The 26,665-nt window shown below is 40.6% G+C and overlaps 1 protein-coding gene across 1 annotated transcript in view; it reads right to left on the minus strand.

The window, feature by feature from the left end:
* The window catches only part of LOC121321678 (neuromedin-K receptor-like), a 41,394-nt gene extending 22,864 nt beyond the window's left edge, over positions 1–18,530 (minus strand). The window contains exon 1 of the mRNA XM_041260667.1: positions 18,124–18,530. Within this exon, the coding sequence (XP_041116601.1) occupies positions 18,124–18,530 (407 nt within the window). The remainder of the gene's footprint in view (positions 1–18,123) is intronic.
* Positions 18,531–26,665: the final 8,135 nt, after the last annotated feature.

Genomic DNA, 26,665 nt, shown 5'->3' on the forward strand with positions numbered 1-26,665 from the left:
TGCTGGATCCTCCTTAATAACGACTGCAGTCTTTTTCTGCTGCATCTCCTGGATGATTTTCTTCAATTTGATTTTCTCCTGCCCAGAACATAACGATACTCAAATCATCATTTTCAAATGTTGGCATCCCCCAAGCATCAGAAAAGACCTTGGGTCCTCTCACTTCCATCGAGTTTCTAGGCTTCACCCTGGATTCCCAATCATTTTCAGCCTCGGGAGGGGATCATATTGCTTCTATTTCTACTTTTCTGTCTGGTCCCCCTCCTACCAAACACAATCTTCTGTCATCTTCATCACCATTCCTATACCCAATCACTCCTTGTCATTGTACGAAATGCATCCAGTTGCTGTAGCTGCATTCCTTTTGGGGGTCTTCCTGGGACCAAAAATACATTCTTCTCCACTCAGATAATTCAGCTACAGTCCAAATTAACAAAGGTCATTCATCCTCCCACCATATAATAAGAATATTCAGAAGGATTATCTGGATATCTTTTACTCATCAGTTCATTCTCAGAGCTCAACACATTCTCAGAACCTGAATGTAATCGCCAATTCTCTTTCTCATTTCGAAATGCAGAGATTCAGAGCATTAGCTCCTGAAGACAATCTCCTGCCAACTCAGATTCCTCCGTTTTCAGACCAGACATTCATGTGAGCCACCTGCTGCATTCCCTAATTCTTCAAGCTCAAGAAACAACTCTTCTCAGCATCACTCCACGCTCACTGCAAATATACTGGTCGTTTTGGAATTGCATTCCCTTCCTTTCATTTTCAATGCCTGTAGTATCATCCTATATTATGTCCCTTAAGAATGGAGCTATAAGAGTTTCCTCCATCAATATTTCAATTTCTGGCATCCACTTCTTCTACAAACTCATTTTCAGCATCCCAGCTCTACACCCGGCAACTCACACATTTCACTAATCCTGAAAGGGCTTCAACGATCAGAATCTCTTTCAACTCATGCTTCCTTACCTATCACCATCAACGTTCTCTCTTGGTGCCTCTCATCCGCTCCGGCTACTCCTCTCAGTTTTTAGATAAACCTTAAAGCCCTTTTCTCTTAGCCTTCTTAGGTGCTTCAGAGTCTACATTGCTCTCAAATTCAACCGCCAGATTCACCCCTATATCTTGAACCTAACAATCACCTCATCTGATACCTTTTCCTTCCTGCACAAAATAAGTAAAACTGACCAGAAAGATTAGGGAACCCTTTCCTATTTAGTTTATAAATTAAACTAGCCCATATGACCCCCTTCTTTCTTATCCATCTCAGTCTTTCTCAAGGTGCATCACCCTCAGACCCTCTGTTTATTAATGAAAATGGAACAATCGCCACCCGCCATTGATTCTTCTTTCACCTTTGCCAGACTCTTTCCAGGTCTGGATTCACAGCTGATCAGTTCTCCGGTCATTCCTTCAGAATTGGAGCAGCTTCTTTAGCTTCTTTCCACGGAGTTCCAGGCTCCCTTATCAAACAGTTACTTACCAAGTTTACATTAGAACAAATATTACAGATCCTAAAAATGCTTTTACAAAAATGTGCTCTTAAGCGTTAATAGCCTGCCTAGGGCAATCGAATCAGCCATGGATTCCCAGAGGTTTATTTCCCAAAAATGGGTTTTGTTTTCCTCTCCTGCATGATGATGATCATTTGTTAAAGGTTGGCTAAACCTTCAAGTGGGCTATATTTAATACTAATCCCGGCATTGAGACCAGCTTGTTCTTCAAGTTAGGTTTGATGTCAAATGAAAGTGTATATACAACATAATTCTTTGTAAAATCACATACTCCACATTCTCCACAATGAATAGTTGTACTAAAACATTTTGTGATTGGTGTTTGACCTGAACTACTGAAATTAAATTTATAATTAAAGTTCGGGAGGAGGGTCAGACACCAATCTCTGTGTCACCAAATTGAATCATTCAGTTTACACATTAGCTAATTATTGTTAGCACTATAAATACCCTTTTCACTTACCTCTTCAGTTGCGTTTCGATTTCATCATAACCCACCACCTCCCCTTCTCCACCTTTCTTAAAAACAATTTCTATGTTTTATCAATGGGGGTTCTCCGCCTCGTCCACTCGGTCAGGCAGTGAGCTCTCAAACCAAGTTAGGTTTGGTGCCAAATGAAAGCTATATACAACATAATTCTCTGTAAAATTGCATACTCTGCATTCTCCACAATAAATACACTGAACAAAAATATAAATGCAACATGCAACAATTTCAAAGATTCTACTGAGTTACAGTTCATAGAAGGAAATCGGTCAATTGAAATAAATTCATTAGGCCCTAATCTATGGATTTCACATGACTAGGAATACAGATATGCAAAAAGGTAGGGGCGTGGATCAGAAAACCAGTCAGTATCTGGTGTGACCACCATTTGCCTCAAGCAGCTCGACACATCTCCTTCACATAGAGTTGATCTGGCCTGTGGAATGTTGTCCCACTCCTCTTCAATGGCTGTGCGAAGTTGCTGGATATTGGCGGGAACTGGAACACGCTGTCATACACGTCGATCCAGAGCATCCCAAACATGCTCAATGAGTTACATGTCTGGTGAGTATGCAGGCCATGGAGGAACTGGGACATTTTCAGCTTCCAGGAATTGTGTACAGATCCTTGCGACATGGTGGCGTGCATTATCATGCTGAAACATGAGGTGATGGCAGCGGATGAATGACACGACAATGGGCCTTAGGATCTCGTCACGGTATCTCCTCTGCATTCAAATTGCCATCAATAAAATGCAATTGTGTTCGTTGTCCATAGCTTATGACTGCCCATACCATAACCCCACTGCCACCATGGGACACTCTGTTCACAACGCTGACATCAGCAAACCGCTCACCCACACAACGCCAAACACACTGTCTGCCATCTGCCCGGTACAGTTGAAACTGGGATTCATCCGTGAAGAGCACACTTCTCCAGCGTGCCAGTGGCCAGCGAAGGTGAGCATTTGCCCACTGATGTCGGTTATGACGCCAAACTGCAGACAGGATAAGACCTGGTGAGGACGACGAGCAGGCAGATGAGCTTCCCTGAGACGGTTTCTGAGGCCGGTTGGACATACTGCCAAATTCTCTAAAACAACGTTGGAGGCGGTTTATGGTAGAGAAATGAACATTTAATTCTCTGGCAACAGCTCTCGTAGACATTCCTGCAGTCAGCATGTCAATTGCACCCTCACTCAAAACTTGAGACATCTGTGGCATTGTGTTGTGTGACAAAACTGCACATTTTAGAGTGGCCTTTGATTGTCCCCAGCACAAGGTGCACCTGTGTAATGATCATGCTGTTTAATCAGCTTCACCAACAGGGATGTAAACAAATTTGTGCACAAAATTTGAGAGAAATAAGCTTTTTGTGCGTATAGAAAATTTCTGAGATCTTTTATTTCAGCTCAAGAAACATGGGACCAACACTTTACATGTTGCGTTTATAATTTTGTTCAGTGTAGTTGTACTAAAACATTTTGTGATTGGTGTTTGTCCCGAACTACTGAACAATACATACATCAGCTTTGTAATGGCTGTTTATCAGCACCTGATATACTATTTTAAAGTCTGTTCTTTTGTTAATGTGGGCCATTGTTCAGAGAGGTCATTCATACTGCACATAGATTATCTTTCACTTTCAAATATGAAGTGGATTTAAACAATTCCTTAAGTTTTTAATGGTATTTGTATCTATTGATTTTTGTTCATCTTTTATATAGTTCTCATGAGAGTTGAGGTACTGTATAATTGAACTGGCTACATGTCACCTAAGATTGTACTGGCTACAAGTGGTAGCACTGAAGGGTCATCTAGTCAACTAATTGAATAGCAAAGTGAAAGTAGACCTCTGAAACATGTGAAGTGGTTGTGAAGTGATTGTGAAGCAGATGGTTTCAGATGGATGGAAGTGTAGTTTTAGTTGCAATCCATGAACATATAAATTACATTAAAAAATATTCAAGCAGTTTTAAAATCTAGTTCATAAACAGCAAAGTCTTATGATACAGTATATTCATAAACAGAGCACCAAACACAATTTATTCAACCTATTTGACTATATTAACCTCAAATTAGTAGCTGTTCTGCCCCTACTTGCTGATGTATTAATACACCAGCTATCTTAATTGAAACATTCCTTTACAAATACAGTGAAACTCACTCAGTATAACTTCTGTTAATGTTACCCTCTGCTTATTATCAACAGATTATCACCACTTTGAAATGTACTGGACAAAATGGGAATGGCAATGACATTGCTTACAGTAGATTGTTGTCACAGTTCAGTTAGTGTGGTTAATATCAATCACATTAATTATGTAAAACCACTCACTTAGATCACCTTGGGAAAGGTTTAGATGTAAGTAAGTGGCTATACGTTTATGAAATGTTCTGACATATGAATTATGGTAACATTATGCAATTTGCAGCACTACAGGGTATCCTGATTTCCATTTCAATTGAGCTCTCATTTACTTAATTGCACCAATTATTGGCTTAATTTGTCAAGATTAACAGGTGTTCCAAATCTTTAGCCATTGATGACAGATACCTATAATACTTGCAGGATTGGAGCTCTCCAGGACCAGGGTTGGAGACCCCTGCTTTAAGCCATTGACTAAGGCAGGGATAGATAACCTTGGCTCTTCCAATCCATTCCACTGCAGGACTTTGTTTCAACCAGATCCTTAATTATTTAATTGACCCTGTTGAGGTTAAAAATTAATTAAGGGTCTGGTTGGAACAAAGTCCTGCAGTGTGATGGACTGGAAGAGCCAAGGTTGATTACCCCTGGATTAAAGCATCACAGCCCCTCAATCAATCAACAAATCAATCAATCAATCAATTCCTTTATTGAACCAGGTCAGAAACCAGCTGAGACAAGAACAGTGATGACCTGGACAAGAAGGAACTCCAACAGAGACATTAGCATCAATCATAAAAACAATACCATTGATGTAACAGCATAAGTAAAACAATACAATCCAGCCCATTCAATCTAGATTTAACAATCACAAGTAACAGTCAATAGTAGATGCAGATTATGACCAAAAATGTTAACAGAATCCAAATTAGTCCATTTCAAAACCCTCAGTAAAACATTCAAACAAGTGCCTACAGAAAGTAAAACAAACCCTTGGAACTGCCAATTTTATAAACGCATCAGATCTAAACCAATAGTTTGAAGAAAAAGTAAATAAATTCTAGATATAAACTGGAACTTCCTCTAAGACCCTCCAGTTATTTCAGGAGTCTACAGCAGGGGTGTCAAACTCAGTTCCTGGAGGGCCGCAGTGTCTTCTGGCTTTTGTTCCACCCGAGCTCTCAATTACTTCCTTGGTCTAATTATTTGATTAATTGATCTAATGTAACACTTCTTTCCAGGCTTCGAAATGTTCTATAGGTAGTGTACCTTGAATCAAATAAATTTTTAAAATCATCATCAACTGTAAAAGACATTGACAAAATATAAAATATGTCCAATGGAATAATTAGATCAGTTAAGTTAATTGAGAGCTTAAGTTGGAATGAAAACCAGAAAACCCCTGATCTACAGCATTTCCAGTGCAGTGATCTATGTCACTACTAAACATCTCACCCAAGTTGGCTTCCAAAGGAACTTTTAATTTAATAATCCTAGTACAGTAACTAGGTAACAGTAACAGTGATCTCTAAATATTCAAATATTCTGCTTGAAATGTTGTTTAAAAAAATTACCGTGTTAGAATTCATCCATATAGAATTCATAGATTGTATGAAAAATATATCATGCAAAGCGAACCAATGCAGAAATTAGGTCTGAAATAAATAACATTCTATTGCATAGAGGAGTGTTTCTCTTCTTTCTTAAATAGGTAATTTGATGGCTACTATGGAATTCCATGTGAATCAACCAGAACAATGTGACTTAACCCATTCCACACACCCACCACTCTCTGTGAAAAATAAAGAGACTCTTACCCGCTGTCCTCAATCCACTCAACTTCCAAACGCGTTCTGTGGTCCTCGACTATGTGTCAAGTTCATTATTAGATTCTATTTTTTTTTTTTTTTCAGTTACCTCAGCCTATCCTCACTACACAGCCTTTAGCCCTGGGATTAGTCTTCTCTAAATGATCTCCAAAGATTTTTTGAATGATACTCCCGAGGTATGAAAAGCTTATTTCCTTATTGAAAATATGTTTCAGCCACAATCTGACCATCTTCGAAAGAGGGCTGCTAGTATGCGTTCGGTTGGCAGGTGTTTCCATATCTAACACTGCACAAATTACTGTTTTATAAGGAACTGTTTCAAGAGCTGCAGATTTCCACCTCCGTGAAGAAACTGCAGTCAGTAATCCTTGAGGAATGTATCCTACCAGAACAATTTCAAAACAGTGCAGGCCGTCACCCTATTGACAGTGTTATGGCAAGCGGTTTTCTTTTTTCAGGCCCTGTATTTGCTATGCTGGGTATACAAAGGTGCATGTACAGTGCACTGCAAGTACAGTACCAGCCTTTACTTGGTCTTACAAACACACAATCTGCTTGGTCATTTGCCAGGTTTGCAGCCCAGCAGACGTTGCATACTTAACATGACGGCACAATATCAAATTTACTTTTTAGCGACAGTACTTCAAAGATAATTAAGTCTATCACCCAGTATAACAGCTGATAAGTCCATGAAAAAAAAAAAAAAAACAGTTATCAACCCTGATAGCTCTCTTTTTGTTTTCATCAATGTTCTCTCTATGTCACCTGTTTCCTTAAAACGTTGTTTAAAAATGTTCTGTCATGAAAAAGTCAATCACCATGATCTACATATAGTACGTCTCCATCTGCCACTGGGATTGAATTGAAAATTATTTGAAATCAGACTGGTTGATTTCCATCAGCAGCAAACAGAGATCAAATCCATTTCAATTGGGACTCTGTTGGTCCCTGTGACAGGGTGAGGAGCCCTGTACATTATTTGTTTGTTTATTTTTAGAACGGTGTCTCCCCTTCTGCCCCTATATTATTTTTTATTTGTTTATTTGTTATTTAATTTATTTTTGACAGCGAGAGTCGTGTGTGCGTGCGTGCGTGTGCGTGCGTGTGCGTGTGTGTGTGCGTGTGTGTGTGCGTGCGTGTGTGTGCGTGCGTGCATGTGCGTGCGTGTGCGTGTGTGTGTGTGCGTGCGTGTGCGCGTGTGTGCGTGCGTGCGTGTGCATGCATGTGCGTGTGTGTGCATGTGTGGGTGCGTGCGTGCGTGAGTGTGCGTGTGCGTGTGTGTTTTGGCAGAGGCAAAATTTGGCAGCTTGTCCTTTGCCAGAGTAATTAAATAAAAAAACTTGTGCAGAAGTTGGCCAGCTCCCAAACTAGTTGATTAATATGTTGCTAATCGGGAGATGGTCATCTGCATAAAACCCTGCAGTTTTCCCTGCTCGAGGTGGGTGTGTACCGAGGAGAGTACGGGAGAGCGAGAGGAGAGAAACGAAACAGAATTTAAAAATAATATATAGAAACAGTGAAGGCGACTGCTAATAAAGTTGGTTTGAAGTTCAATATTCGTTTGATATTTGCAACCATATCACCTATTCTTTTCAAAACAACTTTATTGTGAAGCTAACCAGTGAATATTTTCACAAACTGTGCTTTACCGTGAATCCTATAAATAATTTGTGTAAATCAACAGAATATCACATATTTGCCAATATCAAACAACTCAATGGACTAGCTTGATTTTAGCAACCATATCACCTACCTTTTTAAACCAACTTTAATGTGAATATTTTCATAACTTTGACAATATCAAATGAATATCATACTTCACACCTACTTTACCATGGTGGGTTAGGGTATAGGTTAGGGTAATTTAATGAAATGATACAAAATATAATAATAATATCTTAATATTGCTAATAATTATTTCATTAGTGCCTTGCTATGAATTATATTTGCAATGACGTATCCACAAGTTATGAAGGTATATATAAGACATTATAAAAGCAGCACATTTAATCAATTTGTACCTCAGAATTCATGATTGAATCTTTTAAGTTGTCCTTATAAAAGCTTCACATATAAAAAGATAGCAAAGTGTAATAATGCATAGTAAAAGCGTGTTAAATCATAGGTAAGCACTGTAAACTACAGAGAGATATGGTAAAGAATATAACAATACAAATAAAACATGGCAAACCATGGTAAACTATGGCAAATGCATAGTATAAACACGGGAAAAGCATGGGAAATTATGGTGACTTATGGTGCAAAATTAGTGTGGTCAGCTTTTATATGGGCAGGGAAGAGATGTTGCGGCTCTATTTTAACCTTGTAAATAGTGGCTACAAATAACTATAAATAACTCCTAATCTCACTTATTTTTCATTTTTCACACTTATTAATGATATAGTTTTAAAATGAAAATACGCATTTGCTAAAACCTTCTTTCATTAAGAATAAGAAGTTCTATGCAGGTAAAAATGTATCCATATTAAATTGTTAATTTTTCCGCAACATTACTCATTTGTTAAACTGCCTATTCATTTCATTCTTCGACAATTTTATTAATACTGTTGCTCATGTCATCGCCTGTACGAAGGTCACCAGTAATATAACAGGAGAAAACTATTGCAGATTACAGTTGAAGCCTTTACCCTCCACTAAAACTGAGGAAATGAAAGGGAAATTAAAGCCATTTTGAAATCGTATATTTTAAATACTGGTTTTACTCGATTACACAGTGACACTCAAACTTAAAGTAATTTAATATTTATCCCTTTTGAAGAAATAGCTCTAGGTAAATAAATGTATGCATGTAGGAAAATACAGGCTGCAACCTACCTAATGCTGGTAAAAACAGGAGCCATTAGTTTTCAGCTACACAAATTAGACACAATTGTTCACAAATCAGCATCAGTTTGTAAAGAGGGTACCTAAACCGAACAAAACAACCCAGAATTAATTGCACTGATGAATTGGAGATGTGTTTGAGGACTGTGTCAACAAACTGTAGTCAAATCAAAATAACTCGGGCTCCAACTAAACAAAACCAAGCAAGCCCTCAATCTCACCTCCAATGGAGTGCGGATACAAAGCACTAGGGGAGGTATTCCATTGACTAAATAATCCCAGCTCTCACAGCTAGTAAAGAAAGGAATTGGATTATTATTTTACAGGCTAAATAATCACATAGGAGCCATTCTAGATCTCCCCCTACCCCTCTCACTACAGACAGAGCCGATGCCGGGCTAGAATATAGCAGCAGCAGCAACACATGAGCTACAATTGCTAATGCGGATACACACCACCGCCAGTATATACTACAGTTCATAAACTTCACACACAGAGTACAAGTTTCTCAAAACCCACTACCACCGCTTCCACAGCTAAATGTTGGTAGGCGTAAACAAGCAAACAAAAATGTAAATCATGTTTTTAAAAAAGAAAATGTTTTAGTTACAGGACAGCTTCTGATTCTCAGAAACCTTGCTTTTTTTATTAAACACTGTAGATGCCATGCATTTTACTACCAGCAGGGGCCAGCGGTTTAAGTGAATTTGACATTCAACGAATATTGGAAAGACCACAAAATAGATATAGTGACCCTGCCTTTTACAGTTCATAAACTAGAAGAGGAACGATGAGTCTTGTTTACTATAAAAGTGATTCACTGACAATAAACCCACTGCAGAGAATACTTGAAAAACAGAACATTTTAGGGTATAAAATAATTAATTAGTTAATTAATTAAGATTCATTAATAATCCGTAGGGACAATCTGATTCCCAGGAGTAGTATAGCTGTGATTATTAATAGGATGTGAGGAGTTCAGGCCATCGTTACACCAATAAATCATTTAAATTAATCGTAACAGTAGCCACCAGTAGCTCATAAAAGTCGCGATTACAGCTAACATGGTAAAGTCGACACAAGACAAGTTAGTCCCAAACAATATTGGTGGCACCATAATGGTTCTATTTAGAAATTGATTGTTTGGGTTATACACATTGCATACCTGTCAACAGTTTTCTAAATAAGGGCACTTTTGTAAACATAAATCTTTGTGGACTGAATTGAAGTGAATACCTACAGTATAGTATATAAGACAAAGGCATACCACTATCCCACTTACTACTTGGTAGAATGTTAGACTGATACGGTGATACGGTGCTCCTTCTAATTGCTTATAAAAAGGAAACATCAATCAGAAAAGCAACCGTGACATGCATCACAATCCAATTCTCTCTTGGCCCCTGTGGTTCTTATTGAACTGTAGTTGTAGGTGGTAACAGCCAGCACTTTATAAACAACAGGTCCTCTGTAGTTGATTTTCTCCCTGTGGAAGCCTCGCTTTCACTTGGGGCTGAAGACCCAAATAAGCTTCCTGGTAATGAAGCGGTGGTCCGAGCCCTGAGGTTGTAGTTCTGCTTCTGCCATACACCAGCAGCCTGCAATTGGTCCTGGTCAAAGCGATGGGCTACCTCCAGCCAGTCCTGCAGCCTCCTGGCGTACTCAGGACCTGGGGGCATACTGGAGGTGTCTGAAGGCCTGCCAAAGATTATCTCTGCTGACGTACGGAGCTCATGACCCAACGTGAGCAGAGCTAGAGTTCAGGCAGTGGAGTCGTGCACAGCTGGAGTGCAGGCACTGGAGTCCTGCACAGCTGAATAGCAGGCCATCAACACAATAGGCAAGTGGGTGTCCCAGTATTTTTGGTGGCTGGCAGTGGGCAGCCAGCTGCAAGGCCAGCGTGCGATTGAAACGCTCAACCAATCCATCACTCAAAGTTGTGCCCCCTGTTCTGAATGGATCTCCTGGGAGATCCTAAACTGGCTGAAGAACCCCTCCAGCAGTGCTTCGGTGACCATCTTTACCTCCTGGTCTGGGTGGTGTACTGTCTGCCTAGCCACTTCTATGACCAGGTTGCCCCTTCTTTTCATAGAAGTCAGCTCCCTGGTGACTGTGCGGAGTTGGGCAGTTGTGGGTTCCAGTCGGACCCCCTCTGGAAGCACATAGGAGTGGACCAGGGTCACCGTGGAGCTGGTGTCCACGAGAGCGGTACAGGGGTCCCCCTTAATCTGGACTGGAACGTGACAGAAGTCCCCTGCGGTGGTTCGCCTACCACAGCCGGTCTGTGTGGATAGCTGTCAGCGGCTTCAGGAGAGTGGGGGAGTCACTTGGCAGTTGGGCCCCATCTGTGTGTGCTGCAGGTGGATGGTTGTAAGTATGGGAGACAGAATGGGGGGCCCACGTTGTCCTACTTATGCAGGCTCCTTGGTTTTTCCCGGCGACAAGCGGGTGAGTGGGACTGCAGTGGTGGGGCATTGCTATTGTAGGTGCCCAGGTTTGCCACAGTTCCAGCACAAGTGCATGTGGGGGGCCTGTGTGGATACGGTTCGGATCAGGGAGACCAGGTCAGAGATCCAGGAAGGAGCAGCATGGCTGTCTGCAGTCTCCTCCTGTTCTGCCTGGGTTTGACATGCAGTAAGCCTAGGGTGGTCGGTCCATTCTCTCCCCTCTCGCTGGTTCCCCCAAAGGCCCAGTCATGCTCACCCTCCTCGAGCACAGCCTCAACCCATTCTGCGTGGGCCAAGGCGAGCTCTGGGGAGGTTAGGGCAGCGAGCCAGACCTGCAAGGCATTAGGGGTCAGGACACAGACAAAGGACTCCATGGCCAAGTCCCCTTGCGTGGATGGCAGGTAGTCGGAGTACCACTGCCGGGCCAAGTACAGGACATCTGCTGCAAGCACACCCAGCTTCTATCTGGGGGCCTCTGATCTGTGTGATACCTCAGATACGTTGGCACAGGCCCACAGCAAGCTCTACTCTCCCAAAGCTGCGGTCCAGGGCTGTGGCAATAACATCATAGCTGTGTAGCTCGTCTGGGTCCAAATCTAGCAGCACCTACAGTGCTTTCCTGTTCAGGGCTGCCGCTAGCTGGCCAGCTTTCTTTGTCGGGATCCAGTCATTGTTGAGCACCGCCATCTTGAATTTGGCCTGGTATGGTTCTGATGGGGATGTCCCGTCATAGTAGTCTGCTTTTACCATACTTCAGCCTGCCCCCTCCATCCTGTCCTGTCACACACTCGCTCCATTTCCCCTCCCACGGTCGGTGCGGAGCCCATCTTGGGGACTAGATACCTGGATCCCCACAAAAGAGTCACTTAACTGTGCCAACACACTTTCGAAGCTGTCACTGTGAGCTATATCAATAAACCAGAGATATGATAAGGCGTCACCAGTCAGGCTGGTGATAATGTCTAAAGTTTTTTCCTTATCAGACCATCATTCTAATTTTGCCATTAATTCAAACTGTATTAGGAACATTCACCAGTCGGCCTAACCATCATAGGTAGGTTTGATGATGCAGGCCCCTTTGTTTTGATCCAGCAGCTCTGATGTCGCTCCTGCGCACTGTGATGATGCCACTTTCTCCTGGACATTTTTTTCTCCATGGCCGCTCAATGCCCTGTGCTTTGCCCCACTTCAGCTCCACTGTGAAGTTGCCTCCTGTTTGACGAGTTGTGACACCTCCTCTGCAGCTCCGTCTTCACTATTGAAGCTGATGACACACTGATCTCCTGTGCGCGTGGCAGATCTCCTGATCACAGCCTCTGCCATCTTGGCTTTTCGTTCTGCTTTGCCCTGTAGGCTCCCGCCTTGTATTAGTTTCCTGCTGTTCTTGGTCCTAATGGCGTTTGTCTTCCGCACCCCATTGACACTCAGCTCTGCTACAAGGTCCTCTAGCTTGCAAAGTAGCTCATCTCCTCCCAGTGCCGGTGAAACTGTCATCTCCACCTGTACCTGCTTCATTTTCTGAGGCAAGTGCTCCATAATCCCGCTTCTGGCACCAATGTAGCGATTTTGTCAGGTTTATGAAGCAGGACTCAGGGAGACCGTGTGGAATTCTCGATCTTGAAGTTTATTGTTAATAAACAGAGAATTCCTGTCAGGGGCTGGAATTCACGGCACCAAAACAACAAACCCTTCTATTGCTATCTTTCTCGCTATTGTTCAAGTCGCTTCTCGCTGTCACTCTCTTTGCCACTCTATCTCATTGTCTCCCCCCCATCACTCATTCACTCACTTATATATCCTCTTTTCATTTCCGGCCACTGTCTGGCTTAACCAATCAACCCATGGTCTGCAGTCTCTCTCCTCCCGCTGCTAACTGACGATGTGACCTGTTCCCCTTATAATACACGTAACATAAAAGGTAGACAAGACAAACGGAACAGACAACAAGTCCTGCAACGATGCAATTGTCCAGGTCGTTACAATATAATACATGGATGAAGGCTATATTGGCATCCTGAGCCATTCTAAAAAAAGCATAATGCCACATCAAAAAGTGATAATTCCTGTAGAAGAAAATATACTTCAACTTTGACCCATTTGACTCCATCACTTTCAATTCAAACACAAAATGTCTCGTTTTCAATCACTTGACAACAACCACGGAACAGAAATGTTCATTAATGATCAACAAAATGAGAGTATGTTAAAAAAAAATAAAAGATGTACAGCTGGTACGTTCGTATCTCAGAGAAACTCAAGAAACGGATAAGACATAGAAGGTCTGTACAGCACTGAAACACTTTGTTTAAAAAAAATGAACTGTACTAATGAACCTCGTCTTCCTTAACATTAGCATCACAAGTGTATCCATGTATTATAAAACATTTAGATGGGTTTCTGTGACAGTTTATAAACTACTCGTAATTTATGACATCACAGAAACTCTACATGAAATTATTTTCCTGTAACTCACTGAAGCCCATATATATATATATATATATATATATATATATATATATATATATATATATATATATAGTGCCTATAGAAAGTCTACAACCCTTTCAAAATGTTCACCTTTTGGTGTCTTATAACCTGGAATTAAAAGATATTAAAATTGTTGTTTTTTTTTCATTGATCATTGATAAGTGTCCACCCCCCTTGTAATAGCAATCCTAAATTAGCTTAGGAGTAAAAAATCACATTCAAAATCACACACCAAGTTAAGTGGCCTCCATCTGTGTTAAACTGTAGTGATTCACATGATTTCAGGATAAATTCATCAGTTCCTGTAGATTTCCTCTGCTGGGTAGTGCATTTCAAAGCAAAGACTCAACCATGAGCACCAAGGAGCTTTCAAAAGAACTCCGAGATAAATTTGTTGAAAGGCTTGCACAGGTCAGGGGATGGGTATAAAAAAAATCAAAGGCCTTGAATATTCCTTGGAGCATGGTCAAGAGGATTATTAAGAAGTGGAAGGTGTAAGGCACCAACAAGACCCTGCCTAGATCAGGCCGTCCCACCATACTGGATGACCAAGCAAGGAGACTGATGAAAGAGCTACAGACTTTTATGGCCAAGACTGGTCAAAGTGTGCATGTGACAACAATATCCCAAGCACTCCACAAATCTGGCTGTATTTTACTCAAGAAAGACCACCGTTTGAAGTATCCAAAAAAAAAAAAAACACTCAGGAGATTCTGTAGCCATGTGATAAAAAGTTTGGTGGTCTGACGAAACTAAAATTGAACTTTTTGGCCTAAATTCAAAGTGTTATGTTTGGCACAAACCCATCACAGTGCATCACCCAAGGAACACCATCCCTACTGTGAAGCATGGTGGTGGCAGCATCATGTTATGGGGATGTTTCTCATCGGCAGGGACTAGGACACTTGTCAGGAAAGAAGGGAAAATGAATGGAGCAAAGAACAGAAAAGTCCTTGAGGAAAACCTTCTGCCCTCTGCAAAAAAGCTGAAACTGGGACAGAAGTTCACCTTTCATTATGACAACAACCCAAAGCACACAGCCAAATCTGAACTGGAGTGGCTAAGGAACAAAAAGATAAATGTCCTTGAGTGGGCCAGTCAGAGCCCTAACCTTAATCCAATCGAAACTTTGTGGCATTACTTGAAGATTGCTATCCATCAACGCTCCCCAAGGAACTTGGCAGAGCTTTAACAGTTTTGTAAAGAAGAATGGTCAAATATTGCCAAATCTAGGTGTGCAAAGTTGGTAGAGACCTATCCCAACAGACTCACAGCTGTAATTGCTGTCAAAGGTGCTTCCACCAAGTATTAACTCGGGGGGGGGGGGGGGGTGGACAGACTTATGATTATGATCAGTTTTTGTATTTTTAACATATAATATTTTTCTCAATAAAAAAACTTTTTTCCCATTAACAGTGTGGAGTATGGTGTGTAGATAAGTGGAAAAAATTCTCATTTAATGCATGAAACTCTGAGACACTGACACAACAAAATGTAAAAAAATTTCAAGTGGGTGTAAACTTTCTATAAGCAAAGCCTTGAGCTGCTCGCAGGCAGCTCCTAAATAGAGATTCCCCCCGAGCCCTATTAGCTCACACACACACACATTGACCAGTCGCTCAGACTCTCGGTCACACATAAGCAGCTGACCGACGGAACCAAATACAAATCACAGTGCAGCACGGCACAGACCCCATCTAAATACAGCTGCACTGTGCACATGGCACCCCGAGCACTGCCTAGACACAAAACGCACTTTGCACACAGATTCATGCAGGGTACCACACAAGCGGTGGGAAAGACAGAATAGCACACACACACACCTAGTACAGATCGTTACATAGCTCCCCCCTCAAGTTCTCTTCGTTCCCGAAGAGTCAATGTTACCTTTCCGAGTGATCTGGAGATAGCCAGACACCTGCTGTCTGTAGCTGGTCCCTGGAACTGTGTGCCCGGTCTGCTACTTCAGGAGGGGCTTGGGACCCATCCCCGGCTGTGCTGACAGGTCTCTCGGGATGTGGCCGACAGGTTGTGGGCACGGTCACGGCGCTGTCAGCTGCTCCTGGGGGTTGTCGTGTCCTCCATGCTGTGATCGTCTGTCAGGGTGAGAGGTGCAGTACATCTCTGCTGTCTCCTGCTGGCTGGATGAGCCCTGCATTCTGCCTTGGTCGCCGTGCTCCCTCCGGCTCCACTGTCCTGTTCGGATGGGTCCTGCCATTCTGCGTCGGCGCGCCATGCTCCCTCTGGTTCCACTGCTTGGCATGGACTAGCCCTGTTGTTCTGCCTCGGGCGCAGCGCTCCCTCTGACTGTTCTCCATACAGTGAGCCGACCCAATCCAGCTACCCCTCTCTGGAGATGCTCTGTTCCTTTGCCGGCATGCACTCAACCTCCGGACACTTTTCACAGCCCGCTGGAATCACTGCTCTCTCTGCTCACAGCTCCAGACCCCGGGACACTTTTCAGCGCCAGTCAGGGTCCACTACTCTCTCTGGCTGCATGCCGGCTCAGGCTAGGTCCCTGACTTCCTCTCTTCGTCCCCAACACTTACATTCCATCCCACTCTGACACCAATGTAGTGTTTCAGAGGAACAAACAAGAGCCAGATAACCGCAGCAAGATCTCATTCAGATGTTTATTCATTCAAAGTCAGGACACCACAACACAGCCCTGAGCTGCTCGCAGGCAGCTCCTAAATAGAGATTCCCACCGAGCCCTATTGGCTCACGCCCACAAGGGCACATTTGAATACACAGTGACCAATCACTCAGACCCTCGGGCCCAAGCAAGCTGCTGACCGGTGGAACCAAACACAAAACCCATCTACATACAGCTACAGCTATATATATATATATATATATATATATATATATATATATATATATATATATATATATATTACAGGAGGTGAAACCATCGTATGGTTATATGAGCTTGCCTCACACATTGAATGCATGCATGCCACAGGGTTCCCTTGGGTCATAACCCCTACTCGGTAAGTAACCGGGACAGACCGTACATTACTTTTGCAGAAATTCAAGTTTTGCTGAATTAAAGAGATTTAACAGTACAGTTTTCAGCAACAATCTGTACCGGGAGTTATGTCCAAAAAAAGAGTCCCGGCAAATACAGGACAGTTGACAGGTCTCTGACATTATATAGAACCCTACACCGTATGAACAAAACATTGTCCCATATAAAATAACCCTCTTTTTAAAGCTGCACCATTGCAATATAAACTGAGCAGTAGAAGATGTAGCTTTTCCTTTTTATTTGTTTTTGTGCTCTCCCCCTTACATTGAATCATTGTGCCAATCAGCATAACGTTAATAGCACTTGTGGTAAATTAATTTTGTAATATTGCGACTGCAGAATACTGAGGTATAAAGATTCATGTTTAGCTATTTTACAAGTGTGTACTTTTCCGTTTAAGACAATACTTATTATGCATTTTCCTTATCCTTCACCTTGATCTCTGTACAGTTGCAGACTGTTTACGCATCTCCCCAATTCATCATGATGCAGCTTTTGATAAACCATGATATTCAACAATATAGGGCTTCTAAGCACTTAGTAGTCATTAATTAACTTTTATTTTTGAAAGAATATTCACCGTTAAAGTAAAAAAATAGACAAAACGTGGATTCTTCTTCTTCTTCTTCTTCTTCTTCTTCTTCTTCTTCTTCTTCTTCTTCTTAGTTTACTCTCTAGATGTGTCCTTTTGCAATACTTTTCCCGTAAATTTACAAACATGTACTGCAAAAAGTAAATAAATAAATACGAAGTTTGTTAAGGGTGTTACTTTTGTAATGTTATATGTTATAATATATGTTAAGTGCTAATTACTTAGCGTAGTTCTTTGGTTTTATTTTTGTATACTGTAGTAACAGGTGTTTTAGCTATTTTTTTTTTTTTTTAATTAACACATGTCAAATGTATCACTTCTGTGTGTAGCTGATACTTTGCTGTTTGTCTCAGGGTGACTGCAACGACTTCAGTCGCGAGTAGATGCAATTACAATAACTACAGTTAATCAATCAGAGTTCTGTTCTGACTGGACACTAAAAAAAGCCCCTCGTAGACATGATAGAAGTAAACATTTGCATTTTTTGCAGTATGCAATCCATTGAAGCTAAAACATTTAATAATAATAATAAAAAAAAAAGATAGTTGGATTCACTTCACTGTTAAAAACATTTAAGAAGAGCAAACTTTCTTGGCAATAAGGTAAAAAAAAAAAAAAACTCGCAAAAAGATGTAAGCTTTTCTTAAATATGTTCACATTGCTTGTAACAGAGGATGTTAAACAGGTGGCGCAGTAGTGTCTAACAGGGAAACACGCATTGAAGTTGTTGCTTACCTGTCAATAGCGATAGCCGTCATAGAGTATATGCTTGAAAAAATAGCTGTGATGGGAAAGAAATTTATGAATCTGCAAAACCCAAGCCCGAAGTACCAGTCGTTGTGGATAGCATAGACGAAATTGAACACAGTGTTGAAGACTGCCATCGAAGCATCAGAGAACGCCAGGTTGACAATGAAATAATTGGTGACCGTCCGCATCCTCTTATGAGCAAGGATGATCCAAATGACCGTAACATTGCCGATCACTGAGATTATCACGATCAGGGCATAAGCTATGGCCCAGAGTGTCACCTGCCATGTCGGCTGAACGAACTGATTAGTAGTTGTCTCATTTCTCGCCTCCTCTTCGAAAAGAGAGGAATTCTGTTCTGACTGCAGTAAGGTGGATAACGTTGGATCCATTTCCGTTTGAAGAAAAATCACCAAATCTAAATCGTTGTCTTTTGAACAATTTAATCTACCAAGCCAGGGCTACCTGAATTTGAAAATACATTTTTAATAATAATATCCAGTTTGCAAAACATCAAAGACAACATAAAGCCCACAAATTGAAGGAGAGACATCCATTACCAATGAAAAGTACTGCGGTTTTTAGTTCTCATAGCAATTGAGCCAACTTTCAAGCACCATGCAAATAGTTCTCACAAAGCCTTGATTTGAAGGGCGCAGAGCACGGAGTTGCATACACAGAGCACAGCACAGCCGACCACTGCTGCGGCAACGCTTTACTGGGGAGCTCGTTTCCAGATTCACTTGGTCTTCCTATCTGATGGATTTTAAGCCAGTCCTGCCGGGGAGGAGCAGAGGTGTAATGAAGCGAGAGAAACAATAAAATTGCAGTCAAGCAAGCTGCCACAGCCCTTCAGACAGAAATGCTAATAGCGTCATTCTGTTCTGTAATCTACAGTAGCCACAAATTACCAAAATAAACACAACAGTAAAGAAAAAGAAAATAAATATGAATACAAAAATGTGTTTAAAATTTAAAGATCTACCTTTAATTATTAACCGTTTGGTTTATTCATATCAAAAAGAGTCAGTTTACCTCTATTAAAAAAAATAAAAAATCACTGTATTATAGGTTTTTATGGTACGCTTACATAAGTTTAAGGCTATGAGAATCTTTTAATAAACAGATTTAGCTAATGTGTTTTATTGATTTATTTTACCTTAATTTACTTGAATTAGTTCCCACTGATTCAACATGCTTATTTATTATTCTAGAAACCAATGCCTTAATGTGTGTGTATCTATCTATCTATCTATCTATATATATATATATATATATATATATATATATATATATATATATATATATATATATATATATATATATATATATATATATATCTAATTGCCAGATATAATAGACAGATTCATCTGTGTTTTATGGTTCTCTATCAGGACTTTCTTTCACTTTTTAGGAATCCGGGTCAGATGTTAAATTTTTTTGGTCAACAAAATAGGCTACAATTTAAAACCAGTGGGTCATTATAATCGAATTTGTATAAAATCTGGAGTTCTAACCAAATGCAATCCAGAACATGTGTAGGGATCCCCATTAGTCGAAACATAAGTATAACATAAATTATTAGAATAACTTTAAATAGCTATATAAGAGCCTCACTGTACTTTTAAAAAGTTTTATCTCAATAAACTTTTACAAACATATACAGTATTCACAATATTTTCGGGGTAATTAAATATACCTATTCATGTGAATAGACCCTATACATGGATAGTAACCATGTTGTCTATTTTGATTTGCTTTCCAATATACAAGAATGTGTGTGTGTGTGTGTGTGTGTGTGTGTGTGTGTGTATATATATATATATATATATATATATATATATATATATATATATATATATATACACAGTGGCTTGCAAAAGTATTCAGACCCCTGACCAATTTTCTCATATTACTGAATTACAAATGGTACATTGAAATTTCATTCTATTTGATATTTTATTTTAAAACACTTAAACTCAAAATCAATTATTGTAAGGTGACATTGGTTTTATGTTGGGAAATATTTTTAAGAAAAATAAAAAAACGGAACTATCTTGCTTGCATAAGTATTCAACCCCCACACATTAATATTTGGTAGAGCCACCTTTCGCTGCAATAACAGCTTTAAGTCTTTTGGGGTAAGTATGTACCAGCTTTGCACACAGTGTCGGAGTGATTTTGGCCCATTCTTCTTGGCAGATTTGCTCCAGGTTGTTCAGTTTGGTTGGATGACGCTTGTGGACCGCAATTTTCAAATAGTGCCACAGATTCTCAATGGGATTGAGATCAGGACTTTGACTGGGCCACTGTAGGACATTCACCTTTTTGTTCTTGAGCCACTCCAATGTTGCTTTGGCCTTGTGCTTGGGATCATTGTCCTGCTGAAAGGTAAATTTCCTCCCAAGCTTCAGTTTTTTAGCAGACTGAAGCAGATTCTCTTGCAGTATTTTCCTGTATTTTGCTCCATCCATTCTTCTTTCAATTGTAACAAGATGCCCAGTCCCTGCTGATGAGAAGCATCCCCACAGCATGATGCTGCCACCACCATATTTCACTGGAGGGATGGTGTGTCTTGAGGCATGGGTAGTGTTAGGTTTGCCACACACATAGCGTTTGAGGTTGGCCAAAAAGCTCTATCTTGGTCTCATCTGACCACAAAATCTTTTCCCACATCGCAGCTGGGTCACTCTCATGCTTTCTGGTAAACTCCAGACGTGCTTTCAGATGGTACTTTTTGAGTAACGGCTTCTTTCTTGCCACCCTCCCATACAGGCCAGTGTTATGCAGAGCTCTTGATATGGTTGACTGGTGCACCATTACTCCACTCCCAGCCACTGAACTCTGTAGCTCCTTCAAAGTGATTGTTGGCCTCTCTGTGGCTTCTCTCACAAGTCTCCTTCTTGTTTGAGCGCTGAGTTTTGAGGAATGGCCTTTTCTTGGCAGTGCCTGGGTGGTGTGATGCAGCTTCCACTTCTTGATTATTGATCCAACTGTGCTCACTGGGATATCCAAACACTTGGATATTATTTTGTATCCTTTCCCTAATCTATGCATTTGTATTACTTTATCTCTAACTTTTGTAGAATGCTCTTTGGTCTTCATTTTCCTTCAGATTCACAGCCTTACCAATGATCCTTCAACATTGGGGTTTTTATCCAGAAAATGTGACAGCAACTTTAATGGTTCACAGGTGGAGGCCAATGGTAAGGTAATTGTGTCCTCATTAGGGCAATTTCTTTCATCGGTGCAAACTGGGAGCTTCCACAGCACAGGGGTTGAATACTTATGCAAGCAAGATATTTCAGTTTTTTAATTTTCTTAAAAATATTTCCCAACATAAAACCAATGTCACCTTACAATAATTGATTCTGAGTTTCAGTGTTTAAAAACAAAATATCAAACAGAACGAAATTTCAATGTACCATTTGTAATTCGGTAATATGAGAGAATTGGCCAGGGGTCTGAATACTTTTGCAAGCCACTGTGTGTGTGTGTGTGTGTGTGTGTGTGTGTGTGTGTGTATATACACACACACAGAAGGTGCTTATAAAGTAAGTTTACCACATCAGTGCACCATACCATTGATGGTATGATTAGAAACATACTTTCTAATCACCCTGTATATAGAGTCCTGGCCAAGGAATATTCAATATTTGACCCAGACAGAAGAACTGCGGTTTTAGCACTTTTCTGCACACTTTTATCACGCAGAACAAAACAAACAATATAAACCAAAAAAAAGCCTAACTCCACTAAGTTGTGTGAACTAAACTTTTACTATTCCTTACACACAGTCTGCACGTTATACACAGTTCACACAGTTAACAGTTTCACCCTCTCAGGTCTCTTCACAGGTCTTAGCCTTTACACGACTGCTAACACACCTTTTTGACCTGCTCAAATACCTGAAAGAATAGGAGCTCACTAAAAGAGCAATGTTCTTGTATTAACGGTGTGCTATAAACTCAAGTAAATATATAGAATGTTGTAAAATGTCAAGCACTCACTGCTGTTAAGCTTATATATTTATTATTATAACATCCTTTTGAAAAAACAATGAAACACATTCACACAGACGCGTTGCGGCCACTGGTCTTCATCAGTGCATTGACAGCAGATACCTGGTGAGTGCTTGACTTTTTACGACATTCTGCTTAAATACGTGCCTGCTTAACCATAGGAAGGTGTTCCTCTAATTCTAAACCTCAAGGCATTCAAGGGGGTGTAGCCCTGAACCCACACCCATATATATATATATATATATATATATATATATATATATATATATATATATATATATATATATATATGCATGCATTACTGTAACATCAGCTTTTGCTGACATCTATGATAAAAACAGGTTAGTTATGAAATAAGTCACAGGGCATTCAAGGCAGAACAGACACAGAGCACTTTTCAACATTTATTTGTGACCAAATTGTTCACAGAAGTGTCCTAAGCCTGTTAAAACATTGAACCCATGAGGACTCTCAGAAAACATTTATTTTCTTTTCCGTGCACCAAAAGGACTTTGCTGCCCTTCCTCTGATATATTTTGTTGTTTGGTTTGATTTTCACGCTCCACAAATTTCACACAGCGCCTACTGCTCTCTGTACTCCTACTCACCTCACCTCTGGACTGTAAGTGCGGCCGCTAAATAGCCCGATGCAGAGGTGGAGCTCACTGAGACCCTCATTATCATGATTGCAGCACATTATTGTGTGTGTTTTGCAATGTGCATTGCTCTTGAGCTTTGTGGCTGAGAGGACGCCCTGTCAGTGCAATACGTGAAGGGTGGGGGAATATTGGGTTGGTAGGGAGGGGGTTAAATTACTCTCTGCCGGAATACATATGAGAATGTGGCTGGAGACTTAATTGAATGATTGATGGTTAATTAGGCTCCAGCCACATGTATATGGGAGAGGAGAAATCTGTTTTTGTCTGGTGGAGGAAGTTTGGGTGAGTAACCTGTGCTGTGCTGTGCTGTGCTGTGCTGTGCTGTGAGCCGATGCCCAACCTGACAAGTGTTTGTTTGAATCTTTTGTTTTGGTCCTGTGCCATTTTGTTTCTTTACTGTTAAATACAAGTGTGCAATAGCACCTTTAAACTTCAGCTTCTTGTGTCTAAGTCTCTCTTCTTGCCGAGAAAGAGCCTTGCCATTGATGCTACCCTTTCACATACTCCCTCCACCAGACAAAGAATATCTCCTCTCCTATATACTGTCAACATTTATGCCTCATAAGAGTGGACACAGGATGGACATTTATCCTGGTGGGTTAGATGAATTATATATTCATGCGCTAGGCTTGAGTGAAATGAATTGAAGCAACCCAATAAACCTTTTAAGAGGAACAAAAAAAAAACAATCAGAAGACTATAATAGTTCAACAGTCTCCATCAGAGAGTCTATAATTATTAAGAATAACACTCCCTTTGTTAAGAACACATTCTCAATTTAAAAACATTTTAGTTTACAATATAGTCATATCTTTTAAGAGAGCTATCCTATTTTAAGCATTTACTAAAATAGTCCAAGCCCTCAATTAAAAAACTTTAAGTTTAAAATACGATCCTATCTTACAGGTGCTCAATTCTATTAAAAGCTTATAAAACAGTACTGTGTTATTCAGGCATAAAAAACAATATCCACCCATCTAAAAGTAATAATGAGAGCATAGTACATACAGAAGACATATTATTCAGGCAGGTAATTTTGCTTACCCTCTTATTTTAAGGAATAATAATTCAGAACAGGCAGGTGATGTCAGAATAGGACAGAGAGTTTTCAGGCAGAGTTTCTGATTCAGGATTCAACTGCAAAGGCTGGTTTCATCAAATCATTTAAAAGACATCACCAGACTGCAACAGCCAGATCATTATATTGTAGGTCCAAGCAACACCATGGTCTTTCAGTTAACGAGAGTTTGTTAGTCGATAATCTTGGAGGTGTTTTTATTCTCAGAAAACTGTTAGTTGAAAAGTACCCATGTTCCTTTTTAGTTTATTAAAATTTCCTTGTATGTTTAGGAACATAAAAATGGTTATTTTGAAAGCAAGCAGGTTCTTTTCTTCTGGGGTTCACTCAGTCAGGGTAAAACCCTTGCTTTAGATCCCTTCTTCTCCATGGCAGATAGCAGGACTCATCCCAGGCATCCAGTATTTTGCCTCACAGGCATGCTGAATCTGTGCCAGCTGGCTCCTGTAATGTACTGAAACTTCCTCTGTGTTCTCCCTACATTTTATCAATCATAATTACAGCCAATTGGTATTTCTACTACTAAATTAGACAAAGAGCCCACATAGACACTTGTGCCTACTTTGTATATATTAAACACCAGGCCTGTCCTAAGGATCTTAACTAGCCTTGTGACAGTACCATGAGGGGTTAAATTCTCCCTGCTAGAACATATGTAAGAATATGGCTGGGACCTTAATTGAATGATTGATGGTTAATTAGGCTCCAGACACATTCTCACATGTATTCTCCTCTTTGTCAATCATATATTCCAACCGGGGGACCCCTACCCCCCCCCAGCACCCACAGCACCCCCCCCCCCACACAACACAAAACACATTAATATAAACGTCCCGAAGGTGGGACGGTGTGTCGAATGTAGAGGCCGCAGTGCAAAATAATTGCCTGGCCACTAGACAGTCTGGATTTTGTAGCCGCAATTGTTTGTTGTACGTCTATCCTTACATCAGCCCCTAAATGTTATTACCCAGGTCTATACTAATACAATTAAAAAAGAAAGGCATTGACTTTTTTCAGAATTGCAGAAGATCATTAGATCTGGTTTTATTCCACATAGCTTTAATCAAGACGGAAATTGCATATTGAGTGGAATGATGAGTAAACATTAAATTACTAATTTAATGAGAAACCTTGAGCACCTGACAGGCCAACTCTGTAGCGGGCTTGCTTTGCACGGCTCCCCTATGCATAAAACAGCATATAGGTATAAATCATGCATTGAAATGCTACAAATGTACGCATATGCAAACGGGGGAGTTCTGACATGGGTTTGATCACACTAATGATGATAAATAATGGGACACACATCAAAAAAATAAAAGTGGTCAGAAACTTTTGTTCTAAATATTTTGGAAGTCCTCTCTGTTTAATGTTCTAATCTGGAGCAGAAAGAGCCAGTATGTTTTTTGGAAATTGTAAAATGGAAGGGCACAGCTCACAATATTGATGAAACTATCAAACCAGTGACCACAAAAAATGTGACTGTGACCATTAAAAAGACATATGCCACAAAATGAGTTCAGTCAGGAAAACTCATGTGATAGAAAACAATATTTATTAAAGCTTAGACAACAAATACTGTGATACATATTTTAATTACACCTTTGGACTTGTCCTTCGAGGCCCTTCCCATAATTGAGTTTGCTGATAGTGGAGAAGCTGACTGTAGGGAAGTCAGGGGTAGGGTGGCAGGATAGCTGCCCTCCCCTTCAGACGAAGCAGAAAAACAGGTGGAGGCTGAGGAGGAGGAGTCAAACTCTGACGAATGGATTGAGGTCATATATAAAGCCTTTTCTAGCTGATCATTGGATGAGTTGTTTATGGAATGGAGAATGAGATACTTGCCATTTGACTGAAGAACATTCTGGTAATGAGGGTGCCTAATATGCTTGATGTTTATGCTTTAAATCTAGCTTAAACATGAGTTTCCTGCTTGAACCATCGCTTTGCTAAATATCTGTGAAATGCTAGGTATGGTTTACATCAGGGCTACCCAACCAGTGAGCCATATGGGACTCATTGCACTCCACAGTATGGTAATTTCGAAGTATCCCGTTTAAAGCTTTTAATGGGTTGGAAAAGATTGAAGGGCAAGCTGTAGGTAAAAGCGAGTACTGTCAAAATGCTGCAAAATTGATGTTTGAACATGCAACAGAAAAGTACTAAAGCATTGTCTTGGTGAAGCCTCTTCTATAAAAAGATTTTTACGAAACTAAACCTTTTTTTTCCTTGATTATATTTCTTTTGTTACATGGATCCCATGTACAGTAAAAAGTGTGTGTTTGGCATTTAGTATTTGATGCAGTCTAAATGTTATGCCAGAGTACAATAGGATGCCAGGTGCTCTGAAAAGACATGCTGCCGGCTGTGTGTGTTTACTGGGAATGGCAGTGGGAGACTGGCTGGTTGTGTGTGTTTACTGGGAATGGCAGTGGGAGACTGGCTGGCTGTGTGTGTTTACTGAGAATGGCAGTGGTAGACTAGCTAGCTGTGTGTGTTTACTGGGAATGGCATTCGGAGACTGGCTGGCTCTGTGTGTTTACTGGGAATGGCAGTGGGAGACTGGCCGTCTATGGACCCCTGACCGACCATTGGGTGCATCTCAACAGGGCACCTGGCTTCCTACTGCACTCTCACACAATATTCAAAGTGCAACAAAAACTAAAAGAAAAACAACCAGAATGCCAAATACACACTTTTTCCATGTGCAGGGGCTTAGTCCTGCCAGAGGCCCTGTAAGAACTCCAAAGTAATTGGTATAGCTCTTC

The sequence above is a fragment of the Polyodon spathula genome, chromosome 10 (assembly GCF_017654505.1).
Source record: "Polyodon spathula isolate WHYD16114869_AA chromosome 10, ASM1765450v1, whole genome shotgun sequence".
NCBI lineage: Eukaryota > Metazoa > Chordata > Actinopteri > Acipenseriformes > Polyodontidae > Polyodon > Polyodon spathula.